Source organism: Diabrotica virgifera, chromosome 10 (assembly GCF_917563875.1).
Source record: "Diabrotica virgifera virgifera chromosome 10, PGI_DIABVI_V3a".
Lineage (NCBI taxonomy): Eukaryota > Metazoa > Arthropoda > Insecta > Coleoptera > Chrysomelidae > Diabrotica > Diabrotica virgifera.
Genome location: NC_065452.1, coordinates 125,949,222 through 125,968,658, shown reverse-complemented (window position 1 = coordinate 125,968,658; position 19,437 = coordinate 125,949,222). Strand labels below are relative to the sequence as shown.

The 19,437-nt window shown below is 33.6% G+C and overlaps 1 protein-coding gene across 2 annotated transcripts; it reads left to right on the top strand.

The window, feature by feature from the left end:
* The first annotated feature begins 213 nt into the window (after positions 1-213).
* Positions 214-18,250, top strand: LOC114324726 (protein D3). Of its 2 annotated transcripts, none has more exons than XM_028272560.2 (5): positions 214-379; positions 530-606; positions 15,112-15,235; positions 15,306-15,519; positions 18,054-18,250. In XM_028272560.2, exons 2-5 carry the CDS (start codon positions 547-549, stop codon positions 18,190-18,192), a joined length of 537 nt encoding a protein of 178 aa, XP_028128361.1. In that variant the 5' UTR covers positions 214-379; positions 530-546; the 3' UTR covers positions 18,193-18,250. The 2 variants fall into 2 exon arrangements, with proteins under 2 accessions (XP_028128361.1, XP_028128360.1); XM_028272559.2 differs by having other exon boundaries at positions 257-466.
* The last annotated feature ends 1,187 nt before the right edge of the window (positions 18,251-19,437 follow it).

Here is a 19,437-nt window from a genome sequence, read left to right as displayed (position 1 = left end):
CAGACGGCCAGACGGACGTGGATAATTCAAAGTTTTCACATTTTTTCAAAATTGGGTGAAAACAACAAAAATTATATTCTGATTCTGATTATTGTACAACAATTATTATTTATCGAATGACCTATCTAGGCAGCCCTATCTGTTATCTGCAATGCTTTTATCGACTATTAGTACTTTTTGAAAACTGGCAACTGTGTTAAATCAGCTGAGTTAATTAGATAGCCTAGAACTATGTGTGTGTGTGTGTAAATGTTATTGTTGCTAGATTGTTAATATCAAAGATAAAAGTTTGCATAATTGAACCGGTTGTTGAGAAATGACATTTAATACCATTATTGGAAAGTTTCTCTTATTCTCTTATTCACGCAGTGGTGTGGTAGTAAGTAGTTGCCTGATAATATGTATATTAAAATTACCTTTTTGCTTATCTGTTTGAATGTTTATTTTGTAAATTCTACAGATAAAGGTACGTTTTTTAATAAGATGCTATCTTTAATATAATATTCTACCTTGATTCGAATGTTTTTAGAAGCTCTGAAAGCAAAGATGGAGAAAGAACAAGTCGTGCCAAACGTCATCGACCAAGTGCCTGAGCATGTAGTTGAGGTAAGAGAAAGCACATAATAATATATTTTTATTCATATATAGGGTGAGGCAGATAAACGGCCTATTAGAAATATCTCGAGAACTAAAGGCAACAGAATCATGAAAATTGGAATGAAGAAGTTTTGAAGAGTGATCTATTTAATGAAAATATTCTCATCTATTTACTTTTAACATAGTTTTTTTTTAAATAGAACACCCCATATATGTTTACATTCTTGGATTCCCCTAGATGTCTTCTTTCTTAATATATGAGGTTTTAGAAGTAAACTTGTACAATTGTAATAGTTTGACATCAACAACTCTATTTATGTTCAAATGATTTTTAATATAGTCTACTATTGTTAAAAATTATTAGTATGTATAGCTTAATATTGAATTTTAGTATACAGGGTTGGTCGAAACTCGGAATGAGAGTTTTCTTAACCTTTAACTACACGCGCTGGCGTACTTTGTACGCCAGGTATAAGAATTCTACTGGAAATATATTTAAAAATTTAATTTTTGACCTTGCTTATTTTTCTAACCTATCACTGGAATGTGCTTTACAATTTGGTTTTAGTTTCGTTATAATCGGCGTTCTGGAAAGATCGTAATTTACATTTTATTATTTGTTGTTTCCGGTGGTGGACAATATACCCCAGGATTATATTACTATAAGTCGTAATATAAGTACATACTTTAATTGTTTTTTAGTCATTATGGCAAAAAATATATTTTTCTTTGTAAACAATACTTTTTCTCCTGTAAAAAATCACATTTAAAAAAATTTTTTATTAGTAATTTTATTTATCATGGAATCCAGTTATTCCATGATTCCAGTTATAAATCCCAATTGGCTTATTGAAAAGGAACTCCAAGTATTCACTGATGCCGAATAAGGTTTATAACAAACAACTAAGTGTATTTTTTCAAAAAAAATTAAACAAATCCGCTGTTTTTAAGTGTATTTTCTTGTGGCGTACAAAGTACGCCACGCGTGTAGTTATGTTATAACTTGATGCGCGGGTAGTTAAAGGTTAAATGGAACACACTATATTTTTATGTTGTATTGAAATAATATTTTATGGTACTTTTTTATTCCTTAAGCATTTCTATACCTAACTGCTTTAATTTGTGCTTAACTGTTAATCGCGCCAACAATCTTAAATACCTAGGTATTTTGATAGCTCAACCATTATTGGTAAGTTTAAGGATCAGTCTAGATCAATATGTATTTATTTCCGAAAAATTATTTGTGATTGAATATTTTCACGGCCAACCTAATAAAATTCCACGTAATTTTTGTTGCATTTAATGTTTGAATTGAATCACCAATAATTCACAAATTAAAGCAGTTAGGTATAGAGAATGCTTAAGAAATAAAAAAGTACCATAAAATATTATTTCATTAAAAAAGTACAGGGTGTTCCATTTAAGAAAATACTCATTCCGAGTTTCGACCAACTCTGTATAATAAAATTAAAAATTTAGCTATACTAACAATTCTTAACAATAGTAGACCATATTATAAATTCTACAGGGTGTGAATATTGCTGCGAAATTAAGAAAAAACGTAATTATATTTTAAACTACCCTGTACATTACAAAACCTCATATTTTCTGAAAGAAGACATCGAGGAAGAATTTTACAAAGAAATTATCAAAGAATTTTAGATAAGGTTGTTGCAACGAGTGAAGAATTTGGTCTGTCACTAAACATAAAGAAAACAAAATTCTTGGTTATATCTTATATCAAAGAAAAATATTAGAAACATCAATCCACACGTAAATATTAAGACGATAGAACGAGTTCAGAATTATAATTATTTAGGGACACACATTAGTGAAACAAACGATTATACCAAAGAAATACGAATTAGAATAGAAAAGGCTAGAAGTGCATTCACTAATATGAAACAAATATTTTGTAGTAGAGACCTCAGCCTAAATCTTAGAAAGTGAGTACTAAAATGTTATGAATTTTTGTATGGTGTGGAGACATGGACTCTTAATAAACAATGCCTCAATAGATTGGAAGCAATTGAGATGTGGACGTATCGGAGAATGCTGAGAATCTCCTGGACAGACAGAAGAACCAATGAGTAAGTACTAAGGAGAATACAGAACAGCAGGGAGATACAGAATCCCATCAAAATAAGAAAACTTTAATACTTGGGTCATATAACAGGTAGTGACAGATACGAGCTCCTAAAATTAATTATGCAGGGAAAGATTCAAGGAAAGCGCAGCATAGGTAGGAGAAAAATGTCCTGGCTGATAAATCTCAGAGAATGGTTTGGATGCAGCTCAACTGAACTCTTTCGGGCTGTAGTGTCAAAAGTGAGAATAGCAATGATGATTGCCAACCTTCGTCGCAGAGGTGGCACCTAAAGAAGAAGAAGACATCGAGGAGAGTTCAAAAATATAAAAAGATACAGGGTGTCCCATTTAAAAAACGAAGTTCTAAGCAAGTAGCAAATAGATGAAAATATTGTCATTAAATAGATCACTCTTCAAAACCCCTTTATTGCAATTTTCATGATTCTGTTGTTTTTAGTTCTCGAGATATTTCTAATAGGCCGTTTATCTGCCTCACCCTGTATAGCGGAGTGATTACTGTCCTTTTTGGTCTCTTTCTATTCATTTGTCGCGGGGAATAAGTCCGCATTAAAATTTTGGTTTTACAATTGATTGTTAGACTTCAATATTTTTCCAACCGTTCCTATTTTTGCTTATGGTTATCCATTCTCTAAATCCCATCTCCTTAAGGTCTTCAATTATCTGGTTACTATCTCGTTTTCGGTCTTCCTCGTGGTTTACCTGATACTGGTCTCCATTTGGTGACCTTCTTGATAACTGCACCTTTCAAAAGTTCTCTTCTTCAACTTTACTGATGAACTTCAAAAGTTCATCAGTTTTCTAAATTAATTTTTCCCTCAGTTTAGTGAGCCTGTTATTCCCCGAATGAGTTTGACTCTAGGATCCCTAATCTTTCTTCATCTTTCTGTGTCAGACAAATTACTTCAGCATCATATGTCGCAAACTGAGTTCAATAGTGGCACATTTTCAGAAAATGGGGTTTTGTAATAACCACTACTTAAAAATCACGAAATTTTACTTTATAATTGAACGAAACCGACATAAAGGTGGTTTGCATAGAATCCCCTAGATAGCGTTGTGCCGCGTGCACATTTCCTTCCATTTCTCTTTAGAGGCAGCACTATACCGGCACATATTTATTATGCCATTGACTTTCGGTGTGTTTGTGTTGCTTGCACGTAGAATACCGGCACATTTTAATAAAACTAAAGTTATACCACTTTAGAATTTTTAGAACCTTTAATAAAAATATCTTATTTTTTAGTCTATACTTGCACATTAATAGTTGTGCCAGTATGGAATGAATTTTTTGGCAAAAACATATTATTTACGTCACCAAAATATGAGGTTGTGTCGATATAGAATTTACTTTACTTAAAATACTTCACTTTATGCCATGAAAGAACAAGGTTGTGTCAGTATAGATTTAGGTTTTCTTATATTTCACTTAGAATGTTAGAAGAAGAGGAATGTAAGAACAAAACGAGAAAAAGGAAAGCCCAACCTTCTCAGTGGATAAAAAACCGAATTAAACGCCTTCGAAACTCTGGCCAATCTTATCAAATGTACAACAGGAAGATAGAGGTTCTAGCCAGATCAGTTAAAGATCCGTGTGACATCACAAAATGCAGGCCAACATGTACCGGAAATTCACAGAAGAAGAGAAGGAGACATTTCCAAGCAGCTAGATTACATAATGGCATTGATGGAACAGGTTCATGTAGCAAAGGATGGTGGAAGAACCAATAACAATGCTTTTTATTTTGTTAAACAAGGTACAATGGTACAAAAGTAAGAGTGTGCAAAGGTTTTTTCACTTCGACTTGAGGTATTACTTTAGGTCTTTAGGTAGAAGTTTTTAAGTTAAGTGATGTTTCAATACTGAAAGTCGAAAATGATAATACTAGCATTTTCCTGTATAAAACTTCCTTTGAAGAATCTTATTTTAAAACGGTCAACTTATTTAAAGAAATACGGATCAGAATAGTCTAAGAGCTAGAGCCCAAAAATCATCGTCCTAAGTAATATGAAGTTTGGTATGTGAAATGTGTCTATTTTATATTGATATTTATGACCCCTTTCAGGCTGACACCTCAGTGGATACAGGAAGTAGTAATAAGGGATGAAAGGGGAAAGTTAGTGCAGTCATTAAAGGTTTTCACCTCCTATTTTGTTAAACTTCCATCGATTTGCATGAAAATTGGTTATTAGTTAGAGCATACCTCAAGAAACAAAATTGATTTGGTGCCAACTTGCACTTTTACCCTGGGGGGTGGATGCCACCTCTTCTCGTGGGGCGAAAATTATGTTATTAAAAATAAAATTAAAAAATAACCCCACAAATTGATAGAGGAACTAATTTTAAATAAAATTAGTTATATCATGTTATTAAAATAAGTCAATGCTTTTTGAGTTATTAAAGATCAAAGATTTGAATTTTTCGTGAAAAAAATGCATGGTGTAAAGCGGTTTTTCATATATAACTCAAAAACCACCATCTCAATCTGAGCTATACCAATATCTTTTACGAGCACGATATATTACAAATATTTGGTTGAACGCCTATAAAAAAAATCCAACAGAGCTGGTTATTGAACAAAATGGTTGGGAACTTCCTGAAGATAATACATATAGATTCAAATGGTTTGAAAGGTCTCAAATGCCAGAGATTGTTAGAGATATTATTTTTGAGAATGAAACAGACGATGAGATGGATGATGAGCAAGCTGATGATGAGATTCATAATAGCGAAAGTGATGAAAATAAGTATGATAGCGATTTTAGTGAATGTGACAGCGAAAGTGAAAAATAAATAGTATTTTCAACGAAAATTTTGTTTTCGTTTATAAATTCGAAAAGTCTGTTCGTTCGTTTGTTCGTGCGTTGCCGCCCCTGCAATATCTGCAGCTTATCTACGGATATAGCAATGTAGTTTTGTCTCCTGAATCCAAATCTGAAAACGGCATTTCGATATCTCAAACCATCTACGAGATAACCGACCTCAAAGACAAGTTGCATCTCGGGACAGCAATTTAGAATCTTTTAGCAATTTTAGATAGCGAGATAATTCTACAATGGAGACACTGCTAAAATGCATTAAACCTAATGTACGTAAAAATGCAAATGAAAATTTCATATTATTTCAAACTAGCGCGTGATTCGACTGACATCGGCTAAAAATGCTTGTGATCAAGACCCTAAATTGCTGTTCCAAGATGCAAGTCTTTGTTTCGTTTGACACATAAACGGCAGAAGAATTGAAATATCAAATAAATAAATATTATTCATTATTGTTAATGTAAGTAATGTTAAATGGCAGGTTACAAATTTTTTTAGCTGTCTACCCAATGATTTATGTATTATGTATATTATATTGTATATTATATACAGTGTGTCTAGTTAAGTTGGACACATATATTACGGGACACTTTTATTTTAATTTTAAGAAATAAAGTTATAATTCATAAAAAGTGCTGCATCGTTTAAAACCTACGATTCAACCATCAGATAGCAAATTTTATCTATATGTATTATACGAGGTATTTTCAAAAATATTAATTCCGCTCAAGAGAAAAGTACCTTTATATTTCACAATATTGTAAATTATTGTTATTACGAAAAATTGTTTGGAATTAAAGCTTTGTTCTAATATATGCAATAATTGTAATTATTATAATTAATTAATTATTAATTATTATAATAATGTAATTATTACATTCTTCTAATAAAAAAAAATATTTAAATTTTTTCTCGAATTACAGATACCCATCATCATTTTCATTTATAACTCTTTTATTATTAATTTTACGAACAAAAATTATTCTTCATAAAAAGATCTGCATATTATGGTCTAAAATCCAAGATGCAATCATCATTATAATATATAAAATTGTATCGAACACTATAATACACAATATTTAAATATAAGGATATAATTGCACATTAAAACATACTTTTTAATTCTAAACAACTTTTCATAATAGGAATTTTTCAATATTAGGAATTTAAATACATAAATAAACAAAGTTTTCGTTATAATAATGCTCGCATTTTTACCTTATTATGTTTGAATTGTAATAAAACGAACTTGATAATTTAATTATTAAATTATAATCCTAACTTCATTCCCGAAATTCCTTTGAAAATTATTCTGTTAACTAATTTCAAAATAAATATATATAGCGTATGTTTTAATTTTCACTTTTTCCTAAAAAATTCGAAAGGATTCTCTTATTTTCATCATCACTTGCTTAGCTTTGATATTATCAACTTCATCTAGAGCTCACTTGATAGGTATTCTTGAGTACTTTGGCAAATGTTTATTAAGTATATTTTATAAAATGCATCGTTTTCCCGTTATTTAACCCTTTGTGGGCCAGTGGTCCCATAGTGGAACCACAATTTCAAGAATTTTTATCCTACTGTCCCGGTAAGCGTCGGCCGGAACCACAGACAAATTCTTTAATCCCCTCTCTTACACTATCGGCCTTGCATACGATCAGGTTTTGGAGTAGAGCTGGGAAGTTTAGTTCACTACGTGGATTTCGATCTTTCGATCTCGGTCATTAAAATGAATAGTACAAAAGAGTAGTTCGTTTAGTTCATTTAGTTCACTGATGATTCATACGACATACTTTAAGATGGGAGAATCAAATATAAATTAGTTCAAAGTAGATCAATCAGGAATCGTTTATTTTGACAAATGACATTAAATATTTTTGTAAATATAAAAAAATAAAAAGTAACCTATAAAATTGTATTTGTTTTGTTACTGTTTACTAAAAGTCTGGGTTTTCACGTTTTCAGTTTTTCCTCGAAATAAATCTTTCAATATAATATAACGGTTTTATAAAATAACGGTTATTAAAAAATTTAATGGAAAAGTATGGGACATTATTCAGCATCTCTTTCTTTAACCCTCCATCGCATCTCATTTTCATAAAATGAAAAAGAAAAAGAACCCTTACTTAACGCAACCTTACTTCTATTTCGCTAGTAGGTCGTAACCGTAAAGTCGTAACTAAAACTAAAACCATCAAATATCAAATCAAATAATCAAACTCAGTAACAGTAAACCGAATTTGCATCTCATTCTTCCTCGTGGGGTTAAATTATGTCGCTTTTTCTTTAAATAATGTTTAAATATTAATTTACTTTGATCCAGCTCTACCTCGACAAACGTTTGCTTGCGGTTGGCGAGATGGATTGAAATAGTTGAAAGATCGAGATCGACAATCGAAAATATCGACATCGTTGCCTCTCTCGCTCTGTCCGTTGCGTTGTGTTTGTGTGTTGCAGTTGCAGTCAGTACGTTTAGTTCGATATGATTCGATCTTTTTAATATTTGTGATTGAATCTTTTAGTTCAGTTATGAGAGTCGATCTTTTGAACTAGTTCGTTCACGAACTACACAGCTCTATTTTGGAGCGCTTTAGTGTGTTCTAGTAGGTGATTGATGTGACACGTTTTTCGCTATTTTGCGCGCCAACTACTAAAATTTCTACTGAACGTAAACAAATTGATAATGGCAGGTAAGAACAGCTAAATTAGGTAATTTTGATGGTTTTAAAGAGATCCTATACAATTTATTCTGATATTTTTGTATATTTTATATTTTCAAGTCGTCTAAAAGGTGTGGTTCCGTATGGACCCACAAGTACTTTTTATTATTTTTTGTTGTTGTTTTTTATTTTGGGACAGACAACGAAGGCAGAAGGTCTAAATACTTTGTGTACCGTGGCTGTCTAAAAATTGAACTAAAGGTTCTTCTTCTTTTTGATGTGCCTATCCGTGACGAATGTTGGCGATCATCATGGCAATATTTATTTTAATCAGGATATTCTTCTTCTTCCTGGACCTCGCTTTCCAAATATTTTTCCTTGCAGGATGGCTTGTAGGACTAAAGGTTGGGGAGGGGTAATATATTGATACGGGATTTGAAAGACTTTACAGTTCCTGAACATTTTTTTCATTTTTATTACAGAAAGAAAACAATGGACAATAAATAATTTAGAAGCTATGGGTAATGATGGTGTATTTGCTTTGATTGAGGAAATACCATCTGACGGAGAGTCAGAAGCGTCAGATATTGATTCTGATGTTGAGGATCTTGGAAATAGTGAACCAGATAACGGCATCCCGGGCACTCAACATTCATTGGAAGAAATGAATCAAATGGTTGACGAAGGTGAACATGAAAAAGAAAATAACGAAAGTGTTTTCAGTGATTCGGATGATTGTACGCCGCTATCTGTTTTTGGGAAAAGGAAAAGAAAGCTTACAAAACAAAAACAAACTGCAAGGAAAAACAATAATAATGTACATGCAAAGAAAAATGAGATTGTCAAATGGTCAGAAAATATTCAAACTTATTACAAGACACCTTCATCTTTTGTTGAAGAAGTGGGTCCTGACATACCGGATTTACTTGAAGATCCGTTGGAGTTGTTCATGTTGTTATTTTCAGAGGAGCTGTTAGATATATTAGTGTTTCAAACAAATCTCTATGCAACCCAAATGAATCAGGGAAATGCTAACAAATTTACTCCCACTAATCGCGAAGAAATGAAGTGTTTCCTGGGGATAAACATTCTGATGGGAATAAAGCATTTACCAAGCTACAAGGATTACTGGTCTTCGAGGACAGATCTACGTGATGGTTTTATTGCATCTTATATGTCTCGCAATCGATTCAGTTGGTTACTGGGACATATTCATTTAAATGATAACAGTCTTGAACCGAAAAAAGGTGAAGTTGGCTACGACAAATTGTATAAAGTGCGACCAATGCTCGATAGGTTATCTGACAATTTCATTCGATATTATAAGCCAAGTGAATGCCAGTCAGTAGATGAGTCAATGATTAGATTCAAAGGTAGAAGCATTTTACGCCAGTATATGCCCAAGAAGCCTGTAAAACGGGGCTACAAAGTTTGGATTCATGCTAATGAATCTGGTTTTGTTTTAGAATTTCAAATCTACACTGGTAAAGTTAACAACTTACCTGAAAAAGGCTTAGGTGCACGGGTTGTAAAAGACCTTACAAGCAGTCTTGCTGGAAAATGCCATAAAATATTTATGGACAATTATTTTACTTCGTATGATCTTTTGGAACAACTTATATCCAAGTATATATATGGAAGTGGAACAGTAAAAGCTAATACTAAATATTTGTCAGAATGTAATTTTCTAGAGGACAAAACCATGGAAAGGGGAGACACTCAATGGAAGATAAGTGATGTTGGTGTACTTGCTGTGAAATGGATGGATAACAGAGCAGTTTATTTTATGAGTAATTTTCATGATCCTACTGATGTTAAACTTATTTCAAGGAAACAAAAGGATGGCTCCAAAGAAAATGTTACTTGCCAAAATTTGGTCAAAGATTACAACGAGCATATGGGTTATGTGGACAAGTCAGATATGCTCAAATCTTGTTACGAAATTAACCGCAAATCCAAGAAATGGTGGCCTAGAATATTCTGGCATTTTGTTGACTTAACGGTTGTTAATGCCTTCATTATTTTTAAAGAACGATCTGGTGGTGCATCAACACTTTCTCTAAAAGAATTTCGGTTAGCAGTTTCTGCAGGACTTATGGGTACTCCTTCGCTTACTCAGAAAGGAAGAAAATCGTCCGGTTCTGAGGTAAATAAATTTAAAATCTGCGTTCCTATTGAAATACGCACCAACAAGTCGGAGCATATGCCAATACATGGAACCAAAGTAAGATGTGCTCGATGCAGTACAAGAAACCAACCTCATCGAACGAGGTGGCATTGCACTGTATGTAAGGTGGGACTATGTTTATCTGAAAAAATCAATTGTTTTTTAGAATATCATACAAAATATAGTGAACTTACCTCCTTTATGAATATTTATTATCATTTTATAAAAATTGAGATAGTACTAATCAGTACCAGTGGTTCCACCATGGAACCACCTCCAAACTAAACCACCCCTTATATAAAAAAAATTTAATTGACACTTGACGTTATCTTTTGTATCACTGTATCCCTAACTTGTAATAACTTTGCAGTTTTTTGTTTAATACTTAATTCGGTCCGCAAAGGGTTAAGCTTGAATACTTAGATTTGGGTACTAGCTGAAAAAAATATATATTCAATCAACTATAACTCATTTTTAATTAATTCTAAAAGGTCTTTCACGTAAAGAATCTATTCAATTCTTTATTATCTTCAATTTTGGCAATCATAACTATTTTGTTGAAACTTACAGTTTTTGAATTATTTATGAAAAACCGCTTTACACCATGCATTTGTTTCACGAAAAATTCAAATCTTTGATCTTTAATAACTCAAAAAGTATTGATTTATTTTAATAACTTGATATAACAAACTTTGCTTAAAATTTGTCCCTCTATCGATTAGTGGGGTTATTTTTAATAAAATAGTTTTCACCCCAGAGAAGGGGTGGCATCCACCCCCAGGGTAAAAGCGCAAGTTGGCACCAAATCAGTTTTGTTTCTTGAGGTATGCTCTAACTAGTCACCAATTTTCATGCAAATCGATAGAGGTTTAACAAAATAGTAGGTGAAAACCTTTAATGACTGCACTAACTTTCCCCTTTCACCCTTATTACTACTTCCTGTATCCACTGAGGTGTCAGCCTGAAAGGGGTCATAAATATCAATATACAATAGACACATTTCACATACCAAACTTCATATTATTTATGACGATGATTTTTTCGGCTCTAGCTCTCCGTCTAGAAAGCATAACAAAATATTCTCTTCTAAGACATTGAAATTAATAGGGTCTATCAGAATAATAAAATTCCAATTGCCAGAAAAAATTATGAAGATTTAATGTACCTTATTCGATCCATTGCAGTTATTAAAAGTCGCAGTGAATTTTACATTAACTTATATTCCACGTTTTTATTCTTGTTTCTATAAACAAAAGTTTTTCTACAACTGTTAATCATTTTAAGGTTATTTTTTAGTTATTAGTAAGAAAAATATTGTTGTGTTCATATAGTATATCTTAATACGAATTAAAAGATGATTAAGAAATTAAAAAATAAAAACGTTTATTTTATGAACTCTTTATGCCACTCCTTACGACCACCTTTGCCAAAAACACTATATAAAACTTGAATTCACTACTGGCATATTTATATCAAAGTTATTGAAATTCATACAATGGAAAAAAATGTAATATCTAACCCTTTACTCTCAAGTATTTGGTTTCTTTTGTCGACCTCTTATCCATAAATTGTAATTTTGAATGGTATTTTATGATGTCATGAAACTTTATGGTAAATTATCTCATAAGTTCATTTTTGCGGTCATGCCACTATAGAACTCAGTGAGCGGTGTGATTACGGATCTAAATGCTCATCTGTTTTCAGTTTAGCATTCTGAGTAAGCTTCTTATCTTTGAGGAAGTTGTTGCATTTCCAGTAGGTTCTGTTAGCTGCCATTATTCTTTCATTGATTTCTATGTTCTTATCATTAGTTCCATTGTGTTTTTTCTTAGGTATATTAGATATTTTGTTTTATTTTGATTTATCATCAAACCCCTCTTGGATTTTAATGTTTCCTCCTTTAAACTGTTTAGATTTCTGCTAATCAATGTTTATTTTGATGTATGCTGTCATAAGCTTTTCTATGGTCTACATACAATAGGCATATCACTTTGTTCTCAACCATTTTCTTTTGAATAATTTCCAGAATAGGTGACCAATTATTGAACTTTCTGCCCTGAATCTGGCTTGTTCAGCTACTATATCTTTTTATTTGTTTTCTATTCTGTAATTTATCAGTATTTCACGTTTTTTATGTATTAGATATAAAGGATTCTTCCATTCTTCTGAGATTTCTGTTCCATTCATGCAAATCTGGAACAGGTTGGCTAGATTTTCGTACAATTTTGTTGTGCCCTTTGAATGAGCTCAGCTGGTACGTTATCTGGGCCTGGTGCTTTATTGTTTTGTTACGTTTTCCATATTGTTTTTACTTCTTCCACAACCATTCGTGTAGGTGATGTGAGATATTTAAATTTTGGCTGTCGTTGTTATTTTTATTTCTGGTATATAGATAACTACATCTGGTATATAGTATGTCCCATTCATAAGAAGGAAGATAGAGCAGTGTGTGAAAACTATAGGGGTATCACTCTCCTAGACGTAACATATAAGGTACTCGCCAGAGTCGTAAGAAGCAGACTGGAAAGGCACTTAAACGAGCAGGTTGGTGAATACCAGGGAGGATTCAAAAAGGGCAGATCCACAATAGATCAAATATTCGTGTTGAAAATGATTCAGAGCAGTACATACGAGAAACAGTTAAAGTTAAACCTCCTCTTTATAGATTTCAAACAAGCTTACGATTCTGTGATAAGAAGGCGTTTGTACCAGGCCCTAAGAGTACTTGGAATTCCGGAAAAGATGATCAGACTCGTAAAAATGACATTAGTGAAGACAGACAACAGAGTAAGGATAGAAGGAAGCCTATCAGGAAAATTTGAAGTTAAAAGGGGATTAAAGCAGGGAGATCTGCTGTCCACAGTACTTTTCAATTTCTTGTTGGAGGCAATATTGAGAGAGAGTGGAATACGAACGAAAGGTATGATCTTTGACAACAGAAACCAGGTTCTGGCCTTTGCGGACGATGTAGTGCTAATGGCAAGAACGGAAAGGGAACTGCTGAGGATTTTCAAACTCTTTGAAGTAAAGGCTAAGCAGTATGGACTGAGAATTAATGAGCAAAAAACAAAGTATATGGAAATAGGACAGACCTCAGATGAAGACACACAACTGAAAACTACCACAAACAACGAGAATAAAGAGTATTGCTTCAAAAAGGTGACGGAGTTTGAGTATCTAGGAGTAACGCTAACAAGTAAAGGGGAAGAAAGCCAGGAAATTGAAAAAAGAATCTCGAGAGGACGAAAGACAGTCGTAGCCCTACATAAACTACTAAGAGCCAAAAACATCTCCAGAGAGGCAAAATTAAGACTCTATCGAACAGTGATCCAACCCACAGTTCTTTACGGGAGCGAAACATGGTCATGAAGAAAAATCAAGAAAATATGCTGAACATCTGGTAGCGGAGTGTCCTAAGGAAGATATTCGGGGGAGTAAAAAACGATGAAGACGTTTGGAGGAGACGAACAAATGCAGAGATCAGAGAGCTGTACCGGAAACCAGAAATAAGCCAGATGGTCAGAACAAAGAGACTAAGTTGGTTAGGTCATCTTGCGAGAATGGCTGACGGAAGGTGAGCAAAGGACTCGCTGCTGAGAGGGGAAGGAAAGAGGAGAAGAGGACGACCCAGGAAAAAGTGGCTAGAAGCATGTAAGGAAGACCTGAAAACAATCGGGATATCAAATTGGAGAACTGCGGCCAAGGACAGGAGAAAATGGAGAAAAACCGTGGAGAAATTCCAAGCCATGGGCCCTTAAGGCCTGTTGAGCTATATTATATATATACATATATAGTTAACTATTTAGATGTCTTTCAGGCATTTATCAAGCGTACTCTCTAGGTGTGTGTTATCTTTCAGACATTTGCCAGGCTCTGCCGGGCTTTCCTAGATGTGTGTGAACAATCCTGCACTATTGCAAGACTTTATTTTTTTTCCATATTATTTTGCGAATTTTAACTTGATATTCCTTGTACATTTTGTCATTGTCTTTTGAATTAATATTCTTTTAGTGATTTTTTCATACCTGATTCTCTCCCTCATAAAAATCCTCACTAGTCGCCTCACTGCAACGATTTCATAAATATTAAACTCTTCTTCATTATATTCTTCCTTCTCCCAGAGAATTAATTCTGTTAAGACATCCTATAGGTTTTTAACTGTACTATTCTGGAATTAATTTCTTGATTGTCTGTTCCTTTTGGATTAAATATTATTCCTAAATGTTTGTATTAGTTGCAAGCCCCCATCTCTTCCCATTGCTCTGGTACAATATTTGCTTTGTATGTTACTTTGCTGAGATTTTTTTTCCGGTAAAACTATAAGCCCCCAATCAATGACAAGGAAAGTCATGTATATTAATGCATATTTATTGTGTTTAATGACTCCTTTGGTCATCCTTAGGTTGTTATATTCTATTGTCCGTTGTAGTTTTATGCTAATCTTCCCCACTAAAACCTACGGTTTTGCTATCTACTCTCCTACCAGTTCTACTATCAGTGCTATCTAAATCTCCTAATGCCATTTTTTGACGTGTATTACCAAAATCCCTGATTCTATAATTTGTTCTTTTACATTGATTAGTTGATTATAAGATGTATGTACCAATATTATTATAACTATGTAACAATAACACCAGTAGCCGTGAACTCAAATCGATGAAGTATTCATCTATGTTTTGAAAGTCAAGTTTATGGTTGTAAAATTTTTTGTTTATTAGAATTGCTCACCATATTGTTGAAACTATTACATATGTGTAGGTACAATACCCTGGTGGTGAAAAAGTAGATCTTGGAAATGAACTGACACCAACACAAGTAAAGGATCAACCTACTCTAACATGGCCAGCTGATTCGGATACCTTCTACACAGTTCTGATGGTTGGTAAGATAACTTTCAAAAGTTAGCGTGGTTAGGCTTTCTATATCTTATATTTTTCTTTTGAAACATATAGATCCAGATGCACCAACCAGAAAAGAACCAAAGGTCAGTGAAGTGCTCCACTGGTCCGTAGGCAATGTACCGGGAAATGATGTGGCAAAAGGTGAAACCTTTGCTGGATATAGAGGCTCTGGACCTCCACAAGGAACTGGATTACACAGATATATATTTTTAATTTATAAACAAAATGGAAAAATTGAGTTCAATGAACCAAGGATAGACAGGTTGTAAGTATAAAAACACATTGTATTTATTATTATATCAACTATTTGCCCAGTTTTTAAATATGGAAGTGAAACATGGACTCTACAACAGCAGGAAATAAATAAACTGCTGGTATTTGAAGGGAAGATTCTCAGAATGATATTTGGTCCTCAAAGAGATGAATTGACAGAATACTGCAGAAGACGTCTCAATCCTGAATAGGTGACTCTGTAGGGTACTGAAAACATTGTCAGACATATTAAAGCTAACCGGATAAGATGAGCAGGTCATATGGTAAGATCAGAGAAAGACAGAGTGTTAAAGACAGTGCATCGCTTAGGATGCAAAAGCTCGTAACCCACAAACGGGTTTTTGTGCAGGAGAGTAAAAAAACATTCTTTGCATGCGAAAGTCGTTACTAAATGGAGAATTGTTGATTTAATTTCAAGGTATTAAGAGACGCAGTGTTTTTTGAGAGACCAGACAGTAGAAGATCAGTAGGACGTCCCAGAAAAATATGGAAGGATGATGTTGAAGCCGATTTATCTAGAATTGTGGTACAAAAATGGCAGATGGAAGAGCAAGATCGTAGAAGATTGAGGGCTATAGTAGATGCCATGACTTGTCCCGAGTTGTCAAGAAGAAAAAGATATAGGTATACATTGTATCCCATATAAAGTATGAGCGTCCTAGTGGTGGAATACGGACAACAATGCATTGAGCAGTCTTTACAATAGATAACCTTTATAGAAAAATATAAGCGTGTGTGGGGTAATAATGCCCTTTGGTTGCATTGGTGGTGTGTTGGCTAAATCGTGCAGGATATGATGCTGATAGAAGAGGCGCGCTTAGGCATCAAATGTCTAATTATTTATTATCTAAAATTATACTGAAGTATCTGCTCACCTTCTGCTGGTTCAAATTTCCAAATGAAGAGTATTTTAGCAGGAATACCATTATACGTGAGAAAAATCAAGATGGGCTCTTGGAATCAACTTGAAAGTTTTACAGCTAACTGTATGAAGTTGATAGATACGCTTCAAAGTAGTAGAGTCCGTCAGTACCTGTAGGCTAAGCAATAATTCTTTTTGCATTTGATTCTTGAATGCGACAGGAAACTTAGTGGCCACTAGCCATGAGACAATATTGAAAACCTGCATACAAAACATGCATTCTCGAAGTGCATCTTAAACAGACAATTAAAAAATTCAGAACTGGTAAATTGTCGGCGGCAATAAGTTCAATTTTGTTACTAGGGAGCTTTTTGGGGTCGCTGAAAACGAATATGATGCCATAAGTAATCTTCGGGGTACCTGGTGCCCAGGGTACCTACTGTTTACCTCGTCTTGTGGAGTTTTCAGCAAATTAGTCAAAACTAATTACTCGGGGGGTTTTTGGGGTCGCTAATGACGAATATGACATCGGAAGTGATCTCCGGAGTACCTGGTGCCCAGGGTACCTACACTTTACCTCGTCTTGTGGAGTTTTCGGCAAAAAATGTATTAAAAAATTAGTCAAAAATCATTACTACGGTGGTTTTAGGGTCGCTAACGACGAATATGACATCGAAAGTTATCTCCGAAATACCTGGTGCCCAGGGTACCTACCGTTTGCCTTGTATTCTGGAGTTTTCAGCAAATTCGTTAAAAAAAGTAGTCAAAAATCATTAAACATGGGTTTTTGGGTCGCTGACGAGGAATATGACATCGGAAGTGATCTACGGATTACCTGGTCCCCAGGGTACCTACTCTTTACCTTGTCTTCTGGAGTTTTCGGCAAATTCATTAAAAAATTAGTCAAAAATCATTAGTCACGAAATAAACAGTAGATACCCTGGGCACTAAGTACTCCGGAGATCACTTCCGATGTCATATTTGTCGTCAGCGACCCCAAAAACCCCCTAAATAATGAATTTTGACTATTTTTTTAATGAATTTGCCGAAAACTCCAGAACACAAGGCAAACGGTAGGTACCCTGGGTACCAGGTATTTCGGAGATCACTTCCGATGTTATGTTCGTCGTTAGCGTAATGATTTTTGACTAATTTTTAATAAATTTTGTGTCGAACTTCACAAGACGAGGTAAACTGTAGGTACCCTGGGCACCAGGTACTCCGGAGATTACTTTAGATGTCATATTAGTTTTCAGCGACCCCAAAAACTCCTTAGTAACAAAATTGAACTTATTTCCAACAATAATTGACGAGTTCTGAATTTTTTTTATTTTCTGTTTGAGATGCACTATAAGAATGCATTTTTTGTATGCAATTCTTCAATATTATCTCATGGCTAGGGGTCACAAAGTTTTCTGATGCATTCACGAATCGAATGCAAAAATAATTATTAAGATCCGTCCCGTCGTTTTTTTTTCGGAGGTTCAGTGCTTTATTGCTTCTACTACTGAGATTGTTGATATTTGGTTTTCATTTTCTGCTCTGTTTTAGAAATTTTCTTTCACTTTATAATAAAATATAATGACATAGTAGATAATGTAGACTAGTATTTAAATTTTTGCAAAAGTAAAAAATTTGTTTCTAAAAATTTTGCCTTATTTTAGGACCAGAACCGGCAGATTTAATTTTTCGACAAGGAAGTATGCAGAGAAGTACAACCTTGGTCAACCAATCGCTGGAAACTTCTTCCAGGCCCAGTTTGACGAATGGGTACTTGAAATGCAAAAACTAACTAAGGCTTAAAACTTTTATACCGTTATAAAATTATAAAAAATATAAATAGTAAATAATTTTTATTGCCCTCCTTTTTGTTTCTTTTCATCCGATAATCCGAAAACGATTTATCTCTGGAGGATAAATACGCATACCAGTTTTCGTTTTTCTGAAAAGCGTTTTGGAGGTATTTTAAAGAAACTACTTACAAGACGCCATCTTCAAAGAGCTCTAGCTCCCTCTAGGAACTATTTTCGGACTAGGTGAATTGGGTTAAAGTGTCTTAAAATTGTCTGAGGAATCTCCGGTCTTCGTTTGTCGAGAGAGTTTCTGGACACATTGTATAATCAATTGCCAATAAACTTTAAAAATATCACAAATATTTATTTGTATAAACAATTAGTTACTATTTGGATAAAAGAAAAGAGGGATTTGTGTAACAATTTAATTAATTTAACCCTTAACTACAGACATCCCAATATTATCACGTAACTACAGACTCCCGGTATTTTTTACCGGTCATTATAAAATAGAGTCAAAATATAAAGTTAATAATAAAAAACAAAAACGTTTTGCATTGTGTGTTTTTATGGAGTCTCTAGATATGGGAAAAATGGTAAAATGAGTGATTTTAATAATATAATACAAGATTTTTGAAGAATAATCTATTAAACGAGAATTTTGGTAACATTTTTGGTCTATTGACACAAACGGCCATAAATGCTATGGACAAAAATTTAAACTTTTTTTTAACAAATAAACGTAACATAGAATCACAAAGGAAATATAAAATAGCATCCACGAAAATTTTTACATCCATGAAAAAAAATGTGCAAGGGGTAAAATTGTAATAAAATTAAATGGCAATTCCATTTTTGCAAAGTGGCCTCAAAATTTTTATCTTCAAATTTAACCTTCATTGAAGGTCCAGGATGTCTTCCACAGTCCATTTCTTTACTTTTTCCCCAAAAACACAAAAAAATAATGTAAACATTTCAGATTTACAAATATAGTACTCATATAAAAATACTCCCTTAACACAGACATCCGGTAATTTTTACCGGTTGAGATTTTTGATGTGTACCAGAAAAGAAAATATTGACAATACACAATACACGCTTTGACTAGCATTGTTATACAAACTGTCCGAGAGGTACAGAGACACATGAACTTGTAAGTTGTGAGGTTACCACGAAATCCACATTTTGGGAATGCCCGCCGGTAAAAAATACCGGATGTCTGTAGTTAAGGGTTAAATTATATTAGATAAATAGA